Below are 20,044 nucleotides of genomic sequence, written 5' to 3'. Positions count from 1 at the left end.
ACTTCAGTGTCAGGAAAAATCATGGAAACTGTTATAAAGAATAAAATCCCAAAATATTTAGATAGACATGGTTTGATGGGGCACAGCCAACATGGATTTACCCAAGGGAAGCCTTGCCTCACAAATCTCCTACATTTTTTTTGAAGGGGTGAATAAGCATGGGGACAAAGGTGAACTGGTAGATGCGGTGTATTTGGATTTTCAGAAGGTTTTTGACAAAGTCCCACATGAGAGGCCTCTAAGAAAACTAAAAAGTCATGGGATAGGAGGCAATGTCCTTTTGTGCATTGCAAGCTGATTAAAAGACAGGAAACAGAGAATAGGATTAAATGGTCTGTTTTCACAGTGGAGATAGGTAATCAGTGGAGTGCCTCAGGGATCTGTACTTGGACCGGTGCTTTTTAACATATTTATAAATGAACTGGAAAGGGGTATGACGAGTGAGGTGATCAAATTTGCGGATGACAGAAAATTATGCAGAGTGGTTAAATCTCAAGCAGATTGTGATGAAATACAGGAACATAAGAACATAAGAAAATGCCATACTGGGTCAGACCAAAGGTCCATCAAGCCCAGCATCCTGTTTCCAACAGTGGCAAATCCAGGCCATAAGAACCTGGCAAGTACCCAAAAACTAAGTCTATTCCATGTAACCATTGCTAATGGCAGTGGCTATTCTCTAAGTGAACTTAATAGCAGGTAATGGACTTCTCCTCCAAGTACTTATCCAATCCTTTTTTAAACACAGCTATACTAACTGTACTAACCGCATTCTCTGGCAACAAATTCCAGAGTTTAATTGTGCGTTGAGTAAAAAAGAACTTTCTCCGATTAGTTTTAAATGTGCCCCATGCTAACTTCATGGAGTGCCCCCTAGTCTTTCTACTATCCGAAAGAGTAAATAACCGATTCACATCTACCCATTCTAGACCTCTCATGATTTTAAACACCTCTATCATATCCCCCCTCAGTTGTCTCTTCTCCAAGCTGAAAAGTCCTAACCTCTTTAGTCTTTCCTCATAGGGGAGTTGTTCCATTCCCCTTATCATTTTGGTAGCCCTTCTTTGTACCTTCTCCATCGCAATTATATCTTTTTTGAGATGCGGCGACCAGAATTGTACGCAGTATTCAAGGTGCGGTCTCACCATGGAGCGATACAGAGGCATTATGACATTTTCCGTTTTATTCACCATTCCCTTTCTAATCATTCCCAACATTCTGTTTGCTTTTTTGACTGCCGCAGCACACTGAAACAACGATTTCAATGTGTTATCCACTATGACACCTAGATCTCTTTCTTGGGTTGTAGCACCTAATATGGAACCCAACATTGTGTAATTATAGCATGGGTTATTTTTCCCTATATGCATCACCTTGCACTTATCCACATTAAATTTCATCTGCCATTTGGATGCCCAATTTTCCAGTCTCACAAGGTCTTCCTGCAATTTATCACAATCTGCTTGTGATTTAACTAATCTGAACAATTTTGTGTCATCTGCAAATTTGATTATCTCACTCAATCTTCCAGCCTCACAAGGAAGACCTTGTGAGGCAGGAAGATTGAGCTTCCAAATGGCAGATGAAATTTAAGTGCAAAGTGATGCATATAGGAAAAATAACCCTTCTTGTAGTTACACAATGTTAGGTTCTATCTTAGGAGTTACCACCCAGGAAAGAGATATAGGCATCACAGTGGATAATACATTGAAATCTTTGGCTCAGTGTGGTGTGGCGATCAAAAATGCGAACAGAATGTTAGGAATTATTAGGAAGGGAATGGCAAATAAAAACAGAGGATGTCATAATGCCTCTGTATCCCTCCATGGTGAGACCACATCTTCAATACTGTGTGCAATTCTGGTCACCGCATTTCAAAAGGGATATGGTTACACTGGAGAAAGTGCAGAGAAGGGCGACCACAAGGCAAAAGAAGTTGGGGCTGTTCAGTTTCAAGAGGAGATGACTGAGGGGGGATGTGGTTATAGCAGTTAGTGTAACTAGGTTTAAAAAAGGATTGGGTAAGTTCCTTGAGGAAAACGCCATAAATTGCTATAACACAGGCCGATACAGTAAAAATCGTGGGCGCTCCCAGGCCATTCTCCTGTGTGCGCAATTTAGTAAATAAAATTATTCAAATTAGGGCCCGCGGTCAAAAGAGGCACTAGGGACATTAGCGTGTCCCTAGCGCCTCTTTTTGGGCAGGAGCGTCGGCTGTCAGCGAATTTGACAGCAGACGCTCAATTTTGCTGGCATCCTTTTCAAACCCGCTGACAGCCACGGGTTTGGAAACTGGACGCCGGCAAAATTAAGTGTCCGGTTTTCAACCTGCGAACCGCAGGCCGATTTTAATATTTTTTTTTTTTAATTTTTGATTATTTTTAACTATTGGGATCTCTATCGGCCTGTCAGTAATTAAAAAGCAATAGTAGCTTGAGATTTATCTAATGTTTGGGTATTTGTCAGGTACTTATGACTTGGATTGGCCACTGTTGGAAATAGGATACTGGGCTTGATGGACCCTTGGTGTGCCCCAGTATGGCATATCTTATCTTACACCTAAAGTTAACATTTCTGCATGGGGCAACCTGCAAAATTGCTGGCATCTTGGTTTTTATTTGTTGTCATTACTACCATTTGGTACCGTCCAAAGGCGTAACACTATTATTAAACGAAGTAGCTCTGAAAAGATGACTGGCAGCGGTCGGGGCTTAACCTAAGTTCCAGAACCGAAAGCCCTCGGCCCCTGCTGCCTGCGCGGCGCTGATCGCCACGCCCAGGCCAGCCCTAGGGACGAAAGCGGCCGGGCGAGAGGAGGAGGAGGAGGGATGGCGGCGATAGTGCTGCGATGGAGCGTGAAGGAGCCGGTAAGTTACCGGTAGAAGCAGCGGCCCTCGCCCGATCCCGGCAGTAAGGAGTACAACGGGGGAAGGCACAGGAGCTCTGCGGTTTCGCCTTGAGCAGGAAGTCAGCCCGGCGGGTTATGGCGTCACAACCTCGCTCGGGCTCCTAATGCCTGCGCCGGGGCCTCCTTGCCCTTCAAAGGCTGGTGGAGGAGGAGGAGGAGGAGGAGGAGGTGGTGCCTTTCCCCTTCCTTACAGCCTGCGACGGGAAGCGCCGCCGCACTCTGGGCCTGCCTTCCTCACCGCTAGGCAGTTACCCGCTGATGCCAGACCCGGGGTATTTGCATTCGTTTCCCAAGCTCTTCTCAGCCTTGGTCCTGAATATCAATGCCTCCTTATGTCCCAAAGTGCACCTTCGGCTCAGCAGGGACTGGGACTTTGCTTACCCTGCCCGCTTTTAGCTCAGGTTTACATTTTATCCCCAGTCTGTGAAGAGCCTTTCGTGTTCTTCTGTGACATTTTTGTCTCCTGCTCAGCCCCCGCTCTTGGGAGCGCTGCTCCTGAGCAGATTCCTCTCTGCTGGAGGTTTTATTATGCTTTAAGGAAAAAGCCAAGGTGGAGCTATGTGAACGCACTTTCCTTGAAAGGTTTTAGTGCTGGAAAGGGAGACTATATTTCTACGATATTTTATACTTATTTTTTTGTTGTTTTATGTAAAATTATTATTACAATTTGTTACTGTTATTAACTGTATTTATAATTTTTCCGTTACTGTTACTATTTTTACAGTTTTATGTTCTATGGAAAGAATATGCCCGTTTCTCTGGCACTTCCACTTTGTTGCTTGTAAACCGATACCATGTGCAAACGTTTATCGGTATATAAAAATGTTAAAATAAATAAAAATGTTTATTAAATAATTAAGACAAAAATATTTAACACACATGACTCTGAAGCATGTCAAACTACAGAAAACACAAGAGCTATGACAATAGTTTCCATTTTGTATTATTTCCCTCCCTAAGAGCTCAAACCCAGATACCCACCCCTTACTCCTAATATATAAGGTGAATAAGAAATAGCTGAGGTAGGGAAACAAGTTATATAATAAATGCACCAGTATAATTACGGTTAATTGATGAGAGCACTTCTGGCTCCCAACACATTAATAAATGTCTGTTTATATTTAAAAGATACTGAAGTAGTTTGATTCTCCATTTGCATAAGAATATGTAGTTTATTTCTCTATAACAAAAAACTAGGGGGATCAGATGCCGGCCATTGTAACAGTATGGCTTTTAGTTTGATTCTCCATTTGCATAAGAATATGTAGTTTATTTCTCCATAACAAAAAACTAGGGGATCGGATGCCGGCCATTGTAACAGTATGGCTTTTTTTTTTTTTTTTACAATAAAGCAGGCCTTCCGTAGGAGGAGGCACTTATCTTGTCCTCGCACCTAAAAGGCCAAGATGATATCAAATAGAGCCCCCTCTGGTGTGAGGTACCTCTGATTGACCTATTAATGAAGAGAGAAACTTAGCAATTTTTCCCCAAAAAGCTTGAATGCAAACGCAATCCCAAAAACAATGACCCAGAGAACCCCTTTCAGTTTGGCATTTACTACAACGATCTGAAGGTAAATAGCCTTGTCCATGTAACCAAGCAGGAGGTAGATATGCCCTACATAGAAATTTATATTGCATTTCCTGTAGATTAGCATCCTCTGTCACCTCAGGAATTCTTTTGATGACTGATAGAAGAGAGAAGTCGGGAGAAGGAGAGAGAGGCCAATTAGTCTGGAACTGTTTTTCGAGGTGAGGGTGAGCCCGGCCCCGAAACTACGGCGGTGAGGCTCCCTGGCCCTGACGATGCTGCCGGACACGCCCACCAGTGACGTCATTGAGAGACGCCGAGGCCCATAAAATCGGCCTTCCTGCGGCGCTGGTCGCCGCCGGCGCGTCTCCTAAGCCGCGCGCTCCAAAGGGGCGCACAGCTTAGTTTGGCTTTGTTCGGAATTGGAGGATTGGAGAGGTATAATGTTCCTGAACTGTAAGTAAACCTCTAAATCTTCTATCTCCTCCACTAAGGAATCAACTAGTTTGTATTATATTTTGAGTACCTGATTGGCCCAAAAATTTAACTAATATGCCTCATTCTGTCAGGAAAAGAAGGGCCAAGGAAAGAGTGGAATCTGCTTCTACCCCTGGTTCCTATGTTAAGGGCCCTATGGATACTCATGTCCAACGTACACTGCGATCGGATGAGGCACAAGGGGATAAAGCCCCAGAGTTAATACCAGGGGTTTCCCCTATAGACCTATCACTATCATTATCCCCGATCCAAAGGGAACCACCTGTGAATCCGGCTATTTCCAGAGCCCAAGGATTGGTTGGGGAGGACCTTCCTGCCAAAGTTGCAGTATTAGAGGAATCCCAAGCAGGCTCCAATGCCTTGGAATTGTCTGAAAAAAGCAACCGGACGGAAGTCCTAGACGGACAGACCACCTCACTGGAAATGGTACAAGGGAAGTCACAACCAAAACCAAAATTGACTGATTCTGACTTCTTACCGAAATTATCAGTACCTCAAATAAATAGACCAGACGTGGTCACATTGGAAGCTATAATGGATGCAATAGTGACCTTGCAAAACTCTATGATAGTTCAAGTTAATCCTATTGTAGATAAAGTAAATACTATACAAGGAAAAATATTTGAATTGGAATTATGTAAAGTTAAAGAATCAGAGGATTTAGAAAACATTAAGAAAGATCTGGAGATTTCTAAGGGGGTTCAAAATTCTGTAATAAAATAAAATCAGATATTACAGACAAAATTGGAAAATTTAGAAAATATTAATAGAAAAAGAAACTTGAGATTTATTAATTTTCCAATGTTACCTCATGTCTTACCTAAAGACATATTTAAAAGATACCTATTGGAAATTTATAAGATACCAGAAAATGCAATACCACCTGTAGCAAAGAGTAATTATATTCCAATGTATAAAAAGATAGAACAAAAGTTAGATCGAGATGAAGTACAGGTAATGGACGTATTAGAAGGAATTTCAGACGTATCCAAATTGTTGGAAACTTCTGATAGTGAATTGGTACGGTAGACCACACTGTTAGTCACATTTGTCTTTGAGACGGATAGAGACTGGGTATTCCGACTTTTTTTCAAGCATAGATTAGAGAAATTTTTGAATTTACTTATTAGGGTATACCCAGACTATTCCAAAAGTACACAAAAAAAGAGGAGAGAATTTCTTTTGTTAAAAATGAAGGTTCTCCAAATAGGAGGTACCTTTTTTCTTAAGTATCCGTGTAAGTGTTGTATAGGATATAAAGGTAATTCTTATATCTTTTATATCCCCTCTCAATTGAAAAATTTATTGACTGATAAGACAAATGTGGCTGGTTTTGGAGAAAGACTTCAAATAGATACCATTGAGACAGTGAGCCCAAGTAAAGAATAGACTGTACGTAAGGCAATTATATTAAGTTAATTGAAAAAAGTGAAAGGATTATATATAAATTGATTCCTTATCATTATGGACTAGAGTATACTGATAATTAACTTGTGTTATAGCTGATAATAATTATTTGTTTTTTGTATTAGATACTTTTCTTAATCAAGATGTTTTTCTTGTATGTTATAATTAAAAAATTTTTGATAAATAAAAAATTAAAAAAAAAAAAAAAGAAGAGAGAAGTCAGCCAAAGTTGGTATATTTGCCCTCCACTTAATAAGCAAAGTATCACATGGGGTTATTTTAAAGACGAAGTTTTCTGCTTTGCAATATACCAAATGTTGGGAAAAAATTATATCAAGGAGGTCCATGACTGTGCACCTGTCTGTAGGTAAAATAATTCTCCAAAAGGGGATGGCAATTTACATCTGGTATGCAGGGAGAAAAACGTAAATATCTTGGATGAATTTGAAATCCAGAAACATTAGATCAGTATTTTCAAAGAAAGGAGCCTCCAAACTGTTAGCAGGCTACCCATGCCTCATTCCAAACAAACATACATCTGCTCCCTGCATTCCCACATAAATGGGAAAAATAAATGATGCAACTTCTCAATTCACTGCTTGTCCTCCCCACACCTTTATATGCAGCTATACCTCCAAAACCCCCACAACGTGCCACCCATTGCGCCTCCACACACAAACCTACTATACACCTGTCTTCTAACACACTCCCTGATGCCTATAAGCCCACTGTATCTTTACCACATATACATCCATACTCCCCCCAGACACCTGAATGCACCCAACCAATTTACCCCAAACCCCCATTCACAAAGACACTTATGCCTTCATCCACTACCTACAAACTCAAAGCCTTAACCACCAAAAAACACAGGTACAACATCTCCACACAACCCTCTATCTACCCCAAAACACACATCTATGCATCCATTCCCCTACACACAAATAGCCCTATACCCTCCACATACTCATACCTTCACCACCCACTGTCACCCATCTATGTGGCACACACAGATATTCCACCCCCCCCCCTCCATTTCCACACACATCTCACCTATACCTGCTTCATAATCTGCTTCCACAAATCTATATTGGAAGGCATTCCCAAAGCCATGTCTCTGCATGCTTTCTGTTCTTGTTTGGGATATATGTGGGCCATCAATTATTTTACTAGTGACTTATATTTGTTTTTTATTTCATCTAATTTTATGACTCCTGTCTGTTTATATTATCTTCTGTATTTTTGCTTTTATTTTATATTTTTGTTTCTGTCTTATACTTTATGATCATTTGTATTGAACTTTTATATTTGCTTATCAAATGTCTCTGTTTTTATGTTTTTGCATGGTTTTAATCTGCTTCATTTGTTTTATGATAAAGCAAATTAAATATTCTTAGTTGTAATGTGACTGAAAACAAAGAAGCACTGTGATTTATGATGATAAAAACTTGCTTTTTTAAAAGAAGAAAACATATCAAAATCAGGGCTTCAGAGTTTGATTGCTAAGTGCTAGATTTTGGTGTTCAGCTAAACACCAGTTTTTGAGTTGGCTGTACTGAGGGGCTGTTTTAATTGACAAGCTAAGTATAGAACCACAGTGTTAGTGTTTATCATTTATATTTCTCCAGTCAGTGTGGCAGGGTTTTATTTAACTTTTTAAGTCAAATTTTTACTACTTAGAATGGGTATGGTTTCAGTATCTGCCAAAACAAAGAATGCTACAGTGCTGGAGTGTAAACATTGTTCAAAAACATAGGCACCAGCCAAAATTCTTGAGTACAGGGGGAACATTTTTTTTATATGTAGATTTTTTTTTAACTCTCTTGTTTCTATTTTTGATCAGATTTTCTTTAAAATATTTTTTTACTCTTCCCTTATTTATTTACAATTTATATTCTGCCTATTTCCAGAGCATCGGTTCTAGGCAGATTACAGAAAAAAAGCATAAATAGTAAACATACTGACAAACAGCACACAACAGAAAATAAAAGAATACAAATTTTAAAACTTCATTGTCTACTCTTGGGGCTGGAAAAGCCTCTTGAACCAAATGGGACTTTAACAGTTTCCAAAAAAGCTTATAATCCTACAGCTGACCCAGTGTCAAGGGAAGCTTCTTCCCCAAAACAGGGACTATTCTAGAGAAGGCCTGGGTGCAAGTCTCTTAGTTGCACAGCTGTAATACTGGGTAGTGTTAACAGCTGTGAACTTGCAGACCACAGGGAGCAAGACAGATGATACCAATCAAGTAGGATTTTCAGATCAGTGGGGTCATCTTCATGAAACACTAAGGTCAAGATCTTTAAACATTATCCTCCTTTCCATCAGAAGCCAGTGAAGAGTTTGCAACACTGAGGAGATATGTTCCCTAAGAGGGCAGCCAGAAATCAATCTCACTGCCGCATTGAATAATATTTTTGCATAGCTCTCAGCTGACAGCCTGGCAAAACCAATATGTAGTATATTGCAGTAATCAATTGTCATCAACACAAAGGATTGGATAACTGACCTGAAATTGCATTTATCCAGGTCATACTTTACTCTTTCGAGTTTCCTTAATTTGAAAACACCAGATCTTACTGCCACCTTCATCTGAGAGTGAAAAGTATATGCTGAGTCAAATTGAGACCCCCACATTTCTTGCAGTATCAGAAAATGAGATCACAGAAAGAACCCGCAAACAAAAGTTGTAAAGAGGGCCCTTTTGCTGCCACATCATTTTCCAGTCCAGGGTGGGCCCCTTTCGCCATCACCAGGTCACTTTACGATCCTAGTCCATTGTATGACCTGAGCTGCGGTGGTTACTGCTGCCGTCCCCCACCCCCTTGCCTACCCGGCCTGGGTTATCACAGATGCAGCAGGTTTCCTTTTGTGCTGCAGCAGAGCTGAGAAAAACACCTGTTGCCAGGTCGCCTTAGTGCCTACAATCCGGTACCTGGCACCTTCTGCCAGAAAGAAGGACTGGAAGTAGCAGCAGTGGCCGCATCCAGGTCAGAAAGCAGAGTGTAAGGGGCCAGGAGAAGCAGCAGCCAGCTGGGCCCTAAAGTGGAGCAGCAGGGACCAGGAGTACTCAGGAGATGAACAGAGCTTCTCAGAAATAGAACAAAAAAGCTAAATAAAATGGCCCGGGATAAACACGGTCATATTAACAGAATGCCACCAAGTGTTGGTTCAATAATGCATAGTCAGACGTCTCGTGATTATCCTGAATGCTAATGTGATGAGGTTATTACCTTGTCCAGCTGGAAACAGTGTAGAGATGGGAGGAAAGTAGCCAATTAGAGAGAGAGAGGGCACTGTCAAGAAAACCCTAGAGGAGAAAGGGTAGTACTGCTGCTTTAAGAAAAAAAAGGGCATGAACAAGTGGCAGCTGGGAATTGTAGTCCTGTGGAGATTTGATGGAAAGCCAAGCAACAGAAAGAAACTGATAGAAGGGAGAGGTAATATTAATAAAACCTACAAGGTACGCGTTCTTTCTTTTTCGTTGGCCCCATGATGTGGAATACACCTACCTCTGGCATCAGAGCAGTGCTGGATGTTTTAGCTTTTAGGAGGACCCAGACATTTGTTCTTGCTCATTAAGCCTGTCTTTATTAGTCAAGCTTGAAAAGCTGGGGATATTTTTTAGTTTCCATTATGATTTGATTCCTGTAGCGTTTGGTCTTTCCTTGGTTTCTTTCATGTTTGATTGTTTTGAGTTATCTTTTTTATGGTTACTTTATGGATTTCAATTGATTTATGCTATATTACATTGGAATCTACCTCCTAGAACAACTTGTGTTGGGTTTGGCAGAATAGAAAAATAAAACATTGGTGTGCCCAGGTGAGGCTGATCAATAACTTATTCAGAAAGAGCATAAGATCATAAGAGGTGCCATGGTGGTTCAGACCAGTGGTCTCCTGAGCCCATTATCCTTATCTAATAGTGGCCCATCTGGGTCTCTTGGAAATACCCAGCCGATTAGCCTCTCTCTTAGGAAGGAGGCTGCAGGGGCCCAACCGATCTGGACCAAGATAAGTTGAAGACTACCATCTAGATGGGGCTCTCCATATAAGAAGGCTGTATGGGCCTGCTGGTGGAATTGTGGCAGCTTGATAGTAGACAGCCTTCCTGAATTTAAGAGCTCGATGTACATGTCTAGAATAATTCTGGTGCCACAAGGCAATATGAAGCAATAGATATGATAAAGAAATAGTTGCCACAAGTTGCTTGATTGAGCAGTTATTTCAGGCAATCCGCCAGAAGTTCAAAGCAGGTCACAGCCAACCGTGCAGAACTGACATTTCCCTGTACGTACCCCGATCAGTCCAGACCGTGGGTTGAGCCTCATGTCCAGCAGATGGAGACAGACCAAAACTGAAAGGGTGTCCTGTATCAGGACAGAGCCTACCCTGCAGCCCTTCAGTATTTGTCTCCAGCAGATGCAGGCAGCTCACTTTGCAGTTCCCTTTCCTTATTACTTTGACTTTACCCTCTGGGGTTTTTTCTTTCTCTCTTTGACAAGATCAAGCAAGTATTAATCTTCTTTGCAAATTTGAAAAAAAAAATAGAAGTTTGAAGGAACTCTGTTTATTTCAGGTGACAGCTCTGTCTCCTCGCTCTTGGGGGGCCTAGAGGGGCTTGCCCCTTGAGTTATTCAGCCTAGGCTCTTTCCCAGTGACCTGTGTGTTTGGGGCGATACTGATGGTCCAGTCACTCCCCCTGTATAGCTGCTTTGGCCCTGGGACGCTTAATTCCACGGCTATGCTGACAGGGAAGTTCATTCCCCTGCAATCTTAAAAAAAAAAAAAAAAAGTGTATATATATATATATATATATATATATATACATACTCACTAAGTTTCTAGTAATCGCCAGCGTATTTTACCTCTGCTTCAGTCAGAGAAGGGAGCGAGCCTGCACTCGATTCTCAGGGCAGCACAGCTCAGCTGTTTCCCCTGCCTCGCAGGAGCTCCTTCCTGTCAATCATGCCGCATTCTCATCTCTGCTTAGCCTGCGGTGTGCAGCAGTGTGTTTTAAAGGCTTGATGCGTCATTCTTTTTCTAGTCTTGCCGCTGACTAAGGAGTGCATACGGATTGATTGTTGAAATAAATACTACAATAGTTGTTTTCAACCAATGAATATTCTCCTCATACATAATTACAGCATATGAGACTATGATATTATCAGATAAAAAAAAGTTTGCTCATGGAAGAGCCAATTGATGTGGCTGTTAAGCCCCTTAGGCAGCTCTGAGAAGAGCGAAACTCGTAATGGAGAAGGTTTTCATGGGTAATGATTCAGATGGACTGAATCAAATCACGGTGAACCTAGAAGATGTGGTAGGCCTGATTGACAAACTGAAGAGTAGTAAATCACCTGGACCGGATGGTATACACCCCAGAGTTCTGAAGGAACTAAAAAATGAAATTTCAGACCTATTAGTAAAAATTTGTAACTTATCATTAAAATCATCCATTGTACCTGAAGACTGGAGGATAGCAAATGTAACCCCAATATTTAAAAAGGGCTCCAGGGGCGATCCGGGAAACTACACACCGGTTAGCCTGACTTCAGTGCCAGGAAAAATAGTGGAAAGTGTTCTAAACATCAAAATCACAGAACATATAGAAAGACATGGTTTAATGGAACAAAGTCAGCATGGCTTTACCCAGGGCAAGTCTTGCCTCACAAATCTGCTTCACTTTTTTGAAGGAGTTAATAAACATGTGGATAAAGGTGAACCGGTAGATATAGTATACTTGGATTTTCAGAAGGCGTTTGACAAAGTTCCTCATGAGAGGCTTCTAGGAAAAGTAAAAAGTCATGGGATAGGTGGCGATGTCCTTTCGTGGATTGCAAACTGGCTAAAAGACAGAAAACAGAGAGTAGGATTAAATGGGCAATTTTCTCAGTGGAAGGGAGTGGACAGTGGAGTGCCTCAGGGATCTGTATTAGGACCCTTACTGTTCAATATATTTATAAATGATCTGGAAAGAAATACGACGAGTGAGATAATCAAATTTGCAGATGACACAAAATTGTGCAGAGTAGTTAAATCACAAGCAGATTGTGATAAATTGCAGGAAGACCTTGTGAGACTGGAAAATTGGGCATCCAAATGGCAGATGAAATTTAATGTGGATAAGTGCAAGGTGATGCATATAGGGAAAAATAACCCATGCTATAATTACACGATGTTGGGTTCCATATTAGGTGCTACAACCCAAGAAAGAGATCTAGGTGTCATAGTGGATAACACATTGAAATCGTCGGTTCAGTGTGCTGCGGCAGTCAAAAAAGCAAACAGAATGTTGGGAATTATTAGAAAAGGAATGATGAATAAAACGGAAAATGTCATAATGCCTCTGTATCGCTCCATGGTGAGACCGCACCTTGAATACTGTGTACAATTCTGGTCGCCACATCTCAAAAAAGATATAATTGCGATGGAGAAGGTACAGAGAAGGGCTACCAAAATGATAAGGGGAATGGAACAACTCCCCTATGAGGAAAGACTAAAGAGGTTAGAACTTTTCAGCTTGGAGAAGAGACGACTGAGGGGGGATATGATAGAGGTGTTTAAAATCATGAGAGGTCTAGAACGGGTAGATGTGAATCGGTTATTTACTCTTTCGGATAGTAGAAGGACTAGGGGACACTCCATGAAGTTAGCATGGGGCACATTTAAAACTAATCGGAGAAAGTTCTTTTTTACTCAACGCACAATTAAACTCTGGAATTTGTTGCCAGAGAATGTGGTTCGTGCAGTTAGTATAGCTGTGTTTAAAAAAGGATTGGATAAGTTCTTGGAGGAGAAGTCCATTACCTGCTATTAAGTTCACTTAGAGAATAGCCACTGCCATTAGCAATGGTTACATGGAATAGACTTAGTTTTTGGGTACTTGCCAGGTTCTTATGGCCTGGATTGGCCACTGTTGGAAACAGGATGCTGGGCTTGATGGACCCTTGGTCTGACCCAGTATGGCATTTTCTTATGTTCTTATGTTCTTAGAGTCGGGCAAGATCAATAAAGTCCTATTTTCCGATCCATTTCTTCGTGTTTATTGCTATCAGCCATCTTGGATCGGCTTCCGCTTTGTTTCTTGAGATAAATTTGCATACACTGGAAGTATGCAAATCTCTCTCACAATCAATATGCATGAGAGAGATTTGCATACTTCCAGTGTATGCAAATTTATTGCATGCATACTCATTGTGGGAATCTTGAAAATCCGACTGCATAGATGTGCCTCCAGGAGAGGGTTTGGAAACACTGTCATTTTGTCAAGAATCATGTTAAGATTTCTGTATAAACCACTGGAGTGTCTTTTCTAAGAATCAGGCCAATTCAGTAAAGTCCGCGGGAGAGCGGACGAACGCCGCTCTCCCGGTGCGCACGATTCAGTATTCAAATTAGGTGGTGCGGCAGAAATGGGGAAAAGGAGGCGCTAGGGACACTAGCGCGTCCCTAGCGCCTCCTTTTAGCCCAGAGCGGCGGCTGTCAGCGGGTTTGACAGCCGATGCTCAATTTTGCCGGCGTTGGTTCTCGAGCCCGCTGACAGCCGCCGGCCGACTTCCAATTTTTTTTCTTTTTTTTTTTAACTTTTTTTTACCTTTCAGGACCTCCGACTTAATATCGCCATGATATTAAGTCGGAGGGTGCACAGAAAAGCAGTTTTTACTGCTTTTCTGTGCACTTTCCCGGTGCTGGCAGAAACTAGTGCCTACCTTTGGGTAAGCGCTAATTTCTTGAAGTAAAATGTGCGGCTTGGTTGCACATTTTACTTAGTGAATTGCGCGGGCATACCTAATAGGCCCATCAACATGCATTTGCATGTTGAGGGCGCTATTTGGTGCCGCGGGTTGGACGCATGTTTTCCTCCCCTTACTGAATAAGGGTAAGGGAAAACGAGCGTCCAAGGGCAAGTTAACAGTACAGTGCGCTCCAACGGAGCGCACTGTACTGTATCGGCCTAAATGAGGGCAGACTTTGATCAAACTGACTTTCATATCAACTAGAAGCCAGTTTTGGAGAACATAAATAATGTATTTGCCCTGACATCCATATTGAACAATCACTGCCAATGGTCTTCATTTTTTAACAAATTAAAATACTGTGCTCAAGGAACAGTTCCTAATCTTATTTATGCTTTACCTGTTTCTGTAAGCAATTCTATCAAATATGCACCTGCTGCTTGCTATTGCAGGAGACAGGTTGCTGGGCAAGATGAACCTTTAGTCTCACCCAATATAACAGATCTTATACTCTTAATATCTTGTAACTGTGTTTCTGATTGACAGATTTAGATTTGGGGTCAAGATCAAATATGTGACACAAGCAGTGTGTGATCATATGTAGAAGTCTCCTTGGTGAGACTTAAACATTCCTTTCCAGACCAAACTATTATGCTACTAAAAGTATGCTACATCCAGGAATTGGCCTACTTGAGCCCTTTGTGTGAGAAAAGCACCCTCAAAGGCCCAACATTTCTGTTTTTGATCAGATCACTTCTAACTGGAGCTATAATCATTTGAAGTTCTTTTGACAGCCACATCTTGTACAGCTCAAAGGGACAGCAAGTGATTGATTACATTTTCTTACACAATTTATTTTTTAATTTGGATGGATTCTTTTTTTTCATAGGTGGTCCCTTTTCAGCAATTACTTGCTGACGGTCTATATGCTGGAGAGATGTTGGTGATGCATGGAAGCGTTTCCCAGGATGCTGATAGGTATATTAATTGACTTCTGCCACACTTCACTTTGTTTAGCCAGGTTGTGGGCTAAAGGATTACAGGTCTGCATAACAGTTCATAGCTATCAACATATTAAAAAATCATATAGAAGCACAATGTAGTGTGCTATTTGAGCTCCTGCTGCTTAAGCATGTATTTTTTCCTAAATATTATGATTTTGAAATGAGATTTGAGATCATTATTGAAGCAGAAGATAGTAAAGGTATATGGTTGGCTTCATCACAAACCATGAATGTTCTCAGCTTGCTGTAGGCCACTTTTAATTAAGTGTATTGGATGAAAGAGCATTTAAAAAGGGTATAAACTGTCCTCCATCTGAACATTATTTGTGAGGGTAGGGGGCTTCTGTTCATACATTTCTCCGCAGATTCCTTCATGACCGAGGTCTCTCTCTTTTGTTTTTTTTTTGTGGATATGGTGGAAGTATGTCTTCTGAGGTTGAGGAATAGGTAAACTGACTAATTACACCTTGCAATTTTTCCATAAACTATTATAACAAGAACAGGCCCCAAGCTTTTACAACTGGTGTAAGTCATCTCAGTTTGGATGTCTCTTCAGGGAAGCTTGCCTCTGCACTCTCCCCTTATCAGCAAATGCTGGATCATACAGGAATGCTCTAACCTCATTCTCTAATTGGGATGGGGAGTTTGGTTATGAAGCATACAATTGTGTGGATACCGACATTACATAGATACATGGAATTTGAATTTAACAAAAAACCCTCAAAATTACAGTGGGAGAGTCCATGAGAGCCTGCAGCATAGTTTGTATTATACTGAAGAATTCAGTTTCATAGTAGATCATTTGTGTAAGTAAAAATAAACTCCATTTGTCATATGGATTTGAACAAAACATACCTAATCAAAAGGCCCTTGTTGTGTCTAGGATATTGGTCTTTAACTTTTTCTTCTCTGTGCAAATGATACCTATTAGTTTATTTTATTTGCCTTTCACCTTTCTATTCTGCTTCTTTGGTAGAGAGAAGGGCAACCGAAATGATAAAAGGGATGGAATGGTTCCCCTATGAGGAAAAGCTAAAGAGGTTAAGTCTGTTCAGCTTGGAGAAGAGACGGCTGAGGGGGAATATGATAGAGGTCTATAAAATCATGAGTAGTCTAGAATGGGTAAATGTGATCAGTTATTTATTCTTTTGGATAATAGGAGGACTAGAGGGCACTCCATGAAGTTAGCAAGTATCTCATTTAAAACAAATTGGAGAAAATTCTTTTTCACTCAATGCTCAATTTCCTAGCATGTAGCATATGGACTCAGGACCAATGGGTTTAGTATGCTCCTGATAGCAGTTGGAGACAAAGTCAGATTTCAATCTGACATCAGCTGTACATATACCCCTGCAAGAAGCTCTGCTCTTCAGTATTTCTCCATCTCCATAGCAGTTTGGGACTCTACACATGCTTGCACAGCATTAGAAAATCCAGACCCAAAGAAGAAAGAAAATTCCAAAATCTTACCTCTACAAGACGAGCCCCGCTCTCCTGCGATGATACCTAAGGGTCCCTCCCCCAGTCGAGAATTCCTGAGGTGATTTCCGAGATCCCTCAGAGGTAAGCCTCTGTCCGGCAGCCGGTTTCCGGTGTGGACTTAGGCCCCAGGAGGGAGTGGCTGAGAGGCAGCGGGTGCAAGATCGAGCGCGGGGGTGAAGGTATTTTCCCTCTCCTCCCGCAGCCGGAGACCACCCGGCACGAGACCGGGAAGCGCCGAGACAAGGTAAGGTAGAAAAGTTTCTTAGGTCTCCGAGGCTCAGATAGCTGCACAGATCGCCCGTCGTCGTCTGTTCCATCAGATCGAGCAGCCCCTTCCAGGCTAGACCCTGATCCGGCTCGAGGGTCCTCCCACGTGGAGACCCTACTGGGGGGGGGAGGCACCATCATAATCGCATGGTCGCCGGCGCCATTTCCCCCCCTTGATCGCCATACTGTCCGCCTAACTGAGCTGTGCGCACAGCAGCGAGCCGGGCACATAACATATTTGTGCGCACAGCAGTGTGCGCATAGGTGCCGTGTGCACAACGAGGCGCACGAGAGGGCCAGGCGCATAACGCCACGCTCAACAGCACTGGGCGCACAAGTTCGGCTGCGCGCAGAGCGACGTGCGCATCCCCGTAAGCGCACAGACGGCCTGCACGCATATCTTCACAGCCTGCACCCACAACCTCAGTGCACCCGGAGCGCATATCTAAGCCTCCTGGCGCGCATATAAACACACAGAGCCAAAGATGAACCCTCTTCTAGTCTGGCTCTGTCAGGTCTCGCGCCATTTCCCATTGCTGCAAGCCGTACAACAGCTGATCGACCTGGAATGGAATGCCCCGGAGGCCAGTTTCAAGGGAGGATGGGCTAGAAACCCTATACCCACTGGAACCCTCAGCCAAAGATCTCCTCGGGTTTCCCAAAGTGGACGCCATAGTCTGCGCAGTCACAAAGCACATCACCATTCCAGTTGAAGGAGGAATGGCACTCAAGGATGCCCAAGACAGACATCAGGAGTCCATCCTTAAACAGTCATTTGAGGCAGCAGCTATGTCACTGCAGATCGCTGCCTGCTGTGCCGTGGTGACACGCACATGCTTGCCACAGGCCAGGAACACAACCATGCCCATCGAAACATTAGAACCAGCAATATCTTTCCTCACGGATGCGACCTCCGATCTGGTGCGCACTTCAACCAGAAGAATCTCATCCATTGTGGCAGCCAGAAGGCAACTCTGGCTCCAAAGCTGGTCAGCCGACGCGATGTCCAAGACGAAACTCACGAGAATGCCGTTTAAAGGAATCCTCCTGTTCGGCAGCGAACTGGAGAAGTTAGCCGACAAATGGGGCGAATCTCCAGTACCTCGGTTACCGGAGGACAAGATCAAGAGAAGCCAATGCCCCTCTCCCCGGACATCCAGGGTCATAAAATCACAGCGTTTCAGACCGTACAAGAATACATACCAAGCACCTCGCCCTGCAGGCAGGGGCCAGTCCTTTCGGAACAAACACAACAAGAGGGGAGCCGGTTCAGGTCCAGACCCCAGCCGCACCCCACAATGAGAATCAACAGACCCATTCACATGAAGAAGCCATAGGGGGCAGGCTTGCCCGATCCTACCAAAGATGGGTCGAAATAACGTCGGACAAGTGGGTGCTAACCATAATTCAAGAGGGATACTTTCTGGACTTCCACAGCATCCCTCCAGACAAATTTGTGAAATCTTCCTGCCATTCCCCCTCCAAGAGGATAGCAGTGGAAACCACACTAACCAAATTGCTCGCTTTAAAGGCTATAACACTGGTGCCCACGCACCAGCGAAATACTGGACACTATTCCATCTATTTTATCGTCCCCAAGAAAAAGGGAACGTACTGGCTCATACTGGACCTCAAGTCGGTCAACCGCTACCTGAGAGTACCACACTTCCGCATGGAAACTGTCATAAGGACAGTACAGCTGGGAGAATTTCTGACCTCCCTGGACCTGTCAGAAGCCTAACTGCACATCCTGGTCCATCCCGATCATCAGCGCTTCCTACGCTTCGCAATCCTGGACCATCACTACCAGTTCTGAGCGCTACCCTTCGAGCTAGCTACAGCCCCTCGGACTTTCACCAAAATCATGGTCATAGTGGCGGCGACACTGAGGAAAGAAGGAATCCTCGTTCACCCATATGTGGATGATTGGCTGATCAGGGCAAAATCCCCAGAGGAAAGTCATCAGATGACCACCAGAGTCAAGAAACTCCTGGAGAACCTTGGATGGGTCGTCAACACAACCAAGAGCTGTCTGCAGCTCTCCCAATCTCTGGAATACCTGGGAGTCTGGTTCGACACCCAACAGGACAAGGTTATTCTCCCCCCCCCCCCCCCCCCCCCCCCCCACACGGAGAAGGAAATTGATGGACCAGTTGAGAAAACTGTAAAACGGTGCTTGCCCCACAGTATGGGTCTACTTACAAGTCCTCGGACTCATGACATTAACCCTAGAAGTCATACCATGGGCAAGGGCTCACATGCGACCACTACAACATTCCCTAATGTCACGATGGAACCCGATGTCCCAGGACTACATCGTCTGCCTCCAGTTGCCAGCGGAGGTTCGGTCCCAGCTCCTATGGTGGCTACAAGAAGACCATCTGAGCAAGGGAGTAAGACTATCCCCTCCGACCTGGCTCTTGCTGACCACGGATGCAAGCCTGCGAGGGTGGGGAGCCCACTGTCAGGAACTTACGGCCCAGGGGCAATGGGACAAGGAAGAGTTGGGATGGAACATCAACCGACTGGAAGCTCGGGCAATCAGACTAGCCTGCCTAGGGTTCAGTCACAGACTCCAAAGAGAAGCTGTCAGAGTCTTGTCGGACAATGCCACATGGTCTACATCAACCACCAGGGAGGAACCAGAAGCCAACAGGTGCCCATGGAGATAGACCCCCTAATGACGTAGGCGGAAGCAAACCTGCAAGGGATCTCGTCCGCCCACATCGCGGGAAAAGACAACGTCACTGCAGATTACCTCAGCAGAGAGAGTCTAGACCCAGGGGAATGGAGACTGTCGACCACAGCCTTCCAATTGATAGTAAACCGCTGTGAACACCAGCCATGGATCTTCTGGCAACCCGGTCCAACGCCCAAGTTCCCAAATTCTTCAGTTGCAGACGAGACCCTCAATCCCAGGGGATCGACACCCTCATCCAAACCTGGCCACAGGAAGACTTGCTGTACGCCTTTCCTCCAAGGCCACTACTGGGCAGGATCATCTGCAAGATAGAACACCACAGGGGGCTAGTACTTCTAGTGGCCCCAGACTGGCCAAGAAGGCCGTGGTATGCAGACATGCGAAGACTTCTGGCGGGGAACCCCCTGTGTCTAGCTCCACACAGGGACTCGCTCCAGCAAGGACTGATCCTCCATGAAGACCCAACTCGATTCTCTCTTACGGTCTGGCCATTGAGAGGACTCGCCTG

General features: G+C 43.5%; 1 protein-coding gene across 5 annotated transcripts in view; it reads left to right on the top strand.

Annotated features, from left to right (window-relative positions):
• The first annotated feature begins 2,729 nt into the window (after positions 1-2,729).
• The window catches only part of LGALS8 (galectin 8), a 214,223-nt gene continuing 196,908 nt past the window's right edge, over positions 2,730-20,044 (top strand). For 2 of the 5 annotated variants that reach the window (XM_029593820.1, XM_029593821.1), the window contains exons 1-2: positions 2,731-2,867; positions 14,972-15,060. In XM_029593820.1, coding sequence (XP_029449680.1) covers positions 2,829-2,867; positions 14,972-15,060 — 128 coding nt within the window. In that variant the 5' untranslated portion in view covers positions 2,731-2,828. Of the gene's footprint in view, positions 2,868-4,875; positions 4,895-14,971; positions 15,061-20,044 lie in introns of those variants that run through there. The other 3 variants (XM_029593819.1, XM_029593822.1, XM_029593823.1) reach the window with 3 other exon arrangements.

The sequence above is a fragment of the Rhinatrema bivittatum genome, chromosome 3, assembly GCF_901001135.1.
Source record: "Rhinatrema bivittatum chromosome 3, aRhiBiv1.1, whole genome shotgun sequence".
In the NCBI taxonomy this organism is placed as follows: Eukaryota; Metazoa; Chordata; class Amphibia; order Gymnophiona; family Rhinatrematidae; genus Rhinatrema; species Rhinatrema bivittatum.
This window is presented reverse-complemented; position numbering and strand designations above follow the sequence as displayed.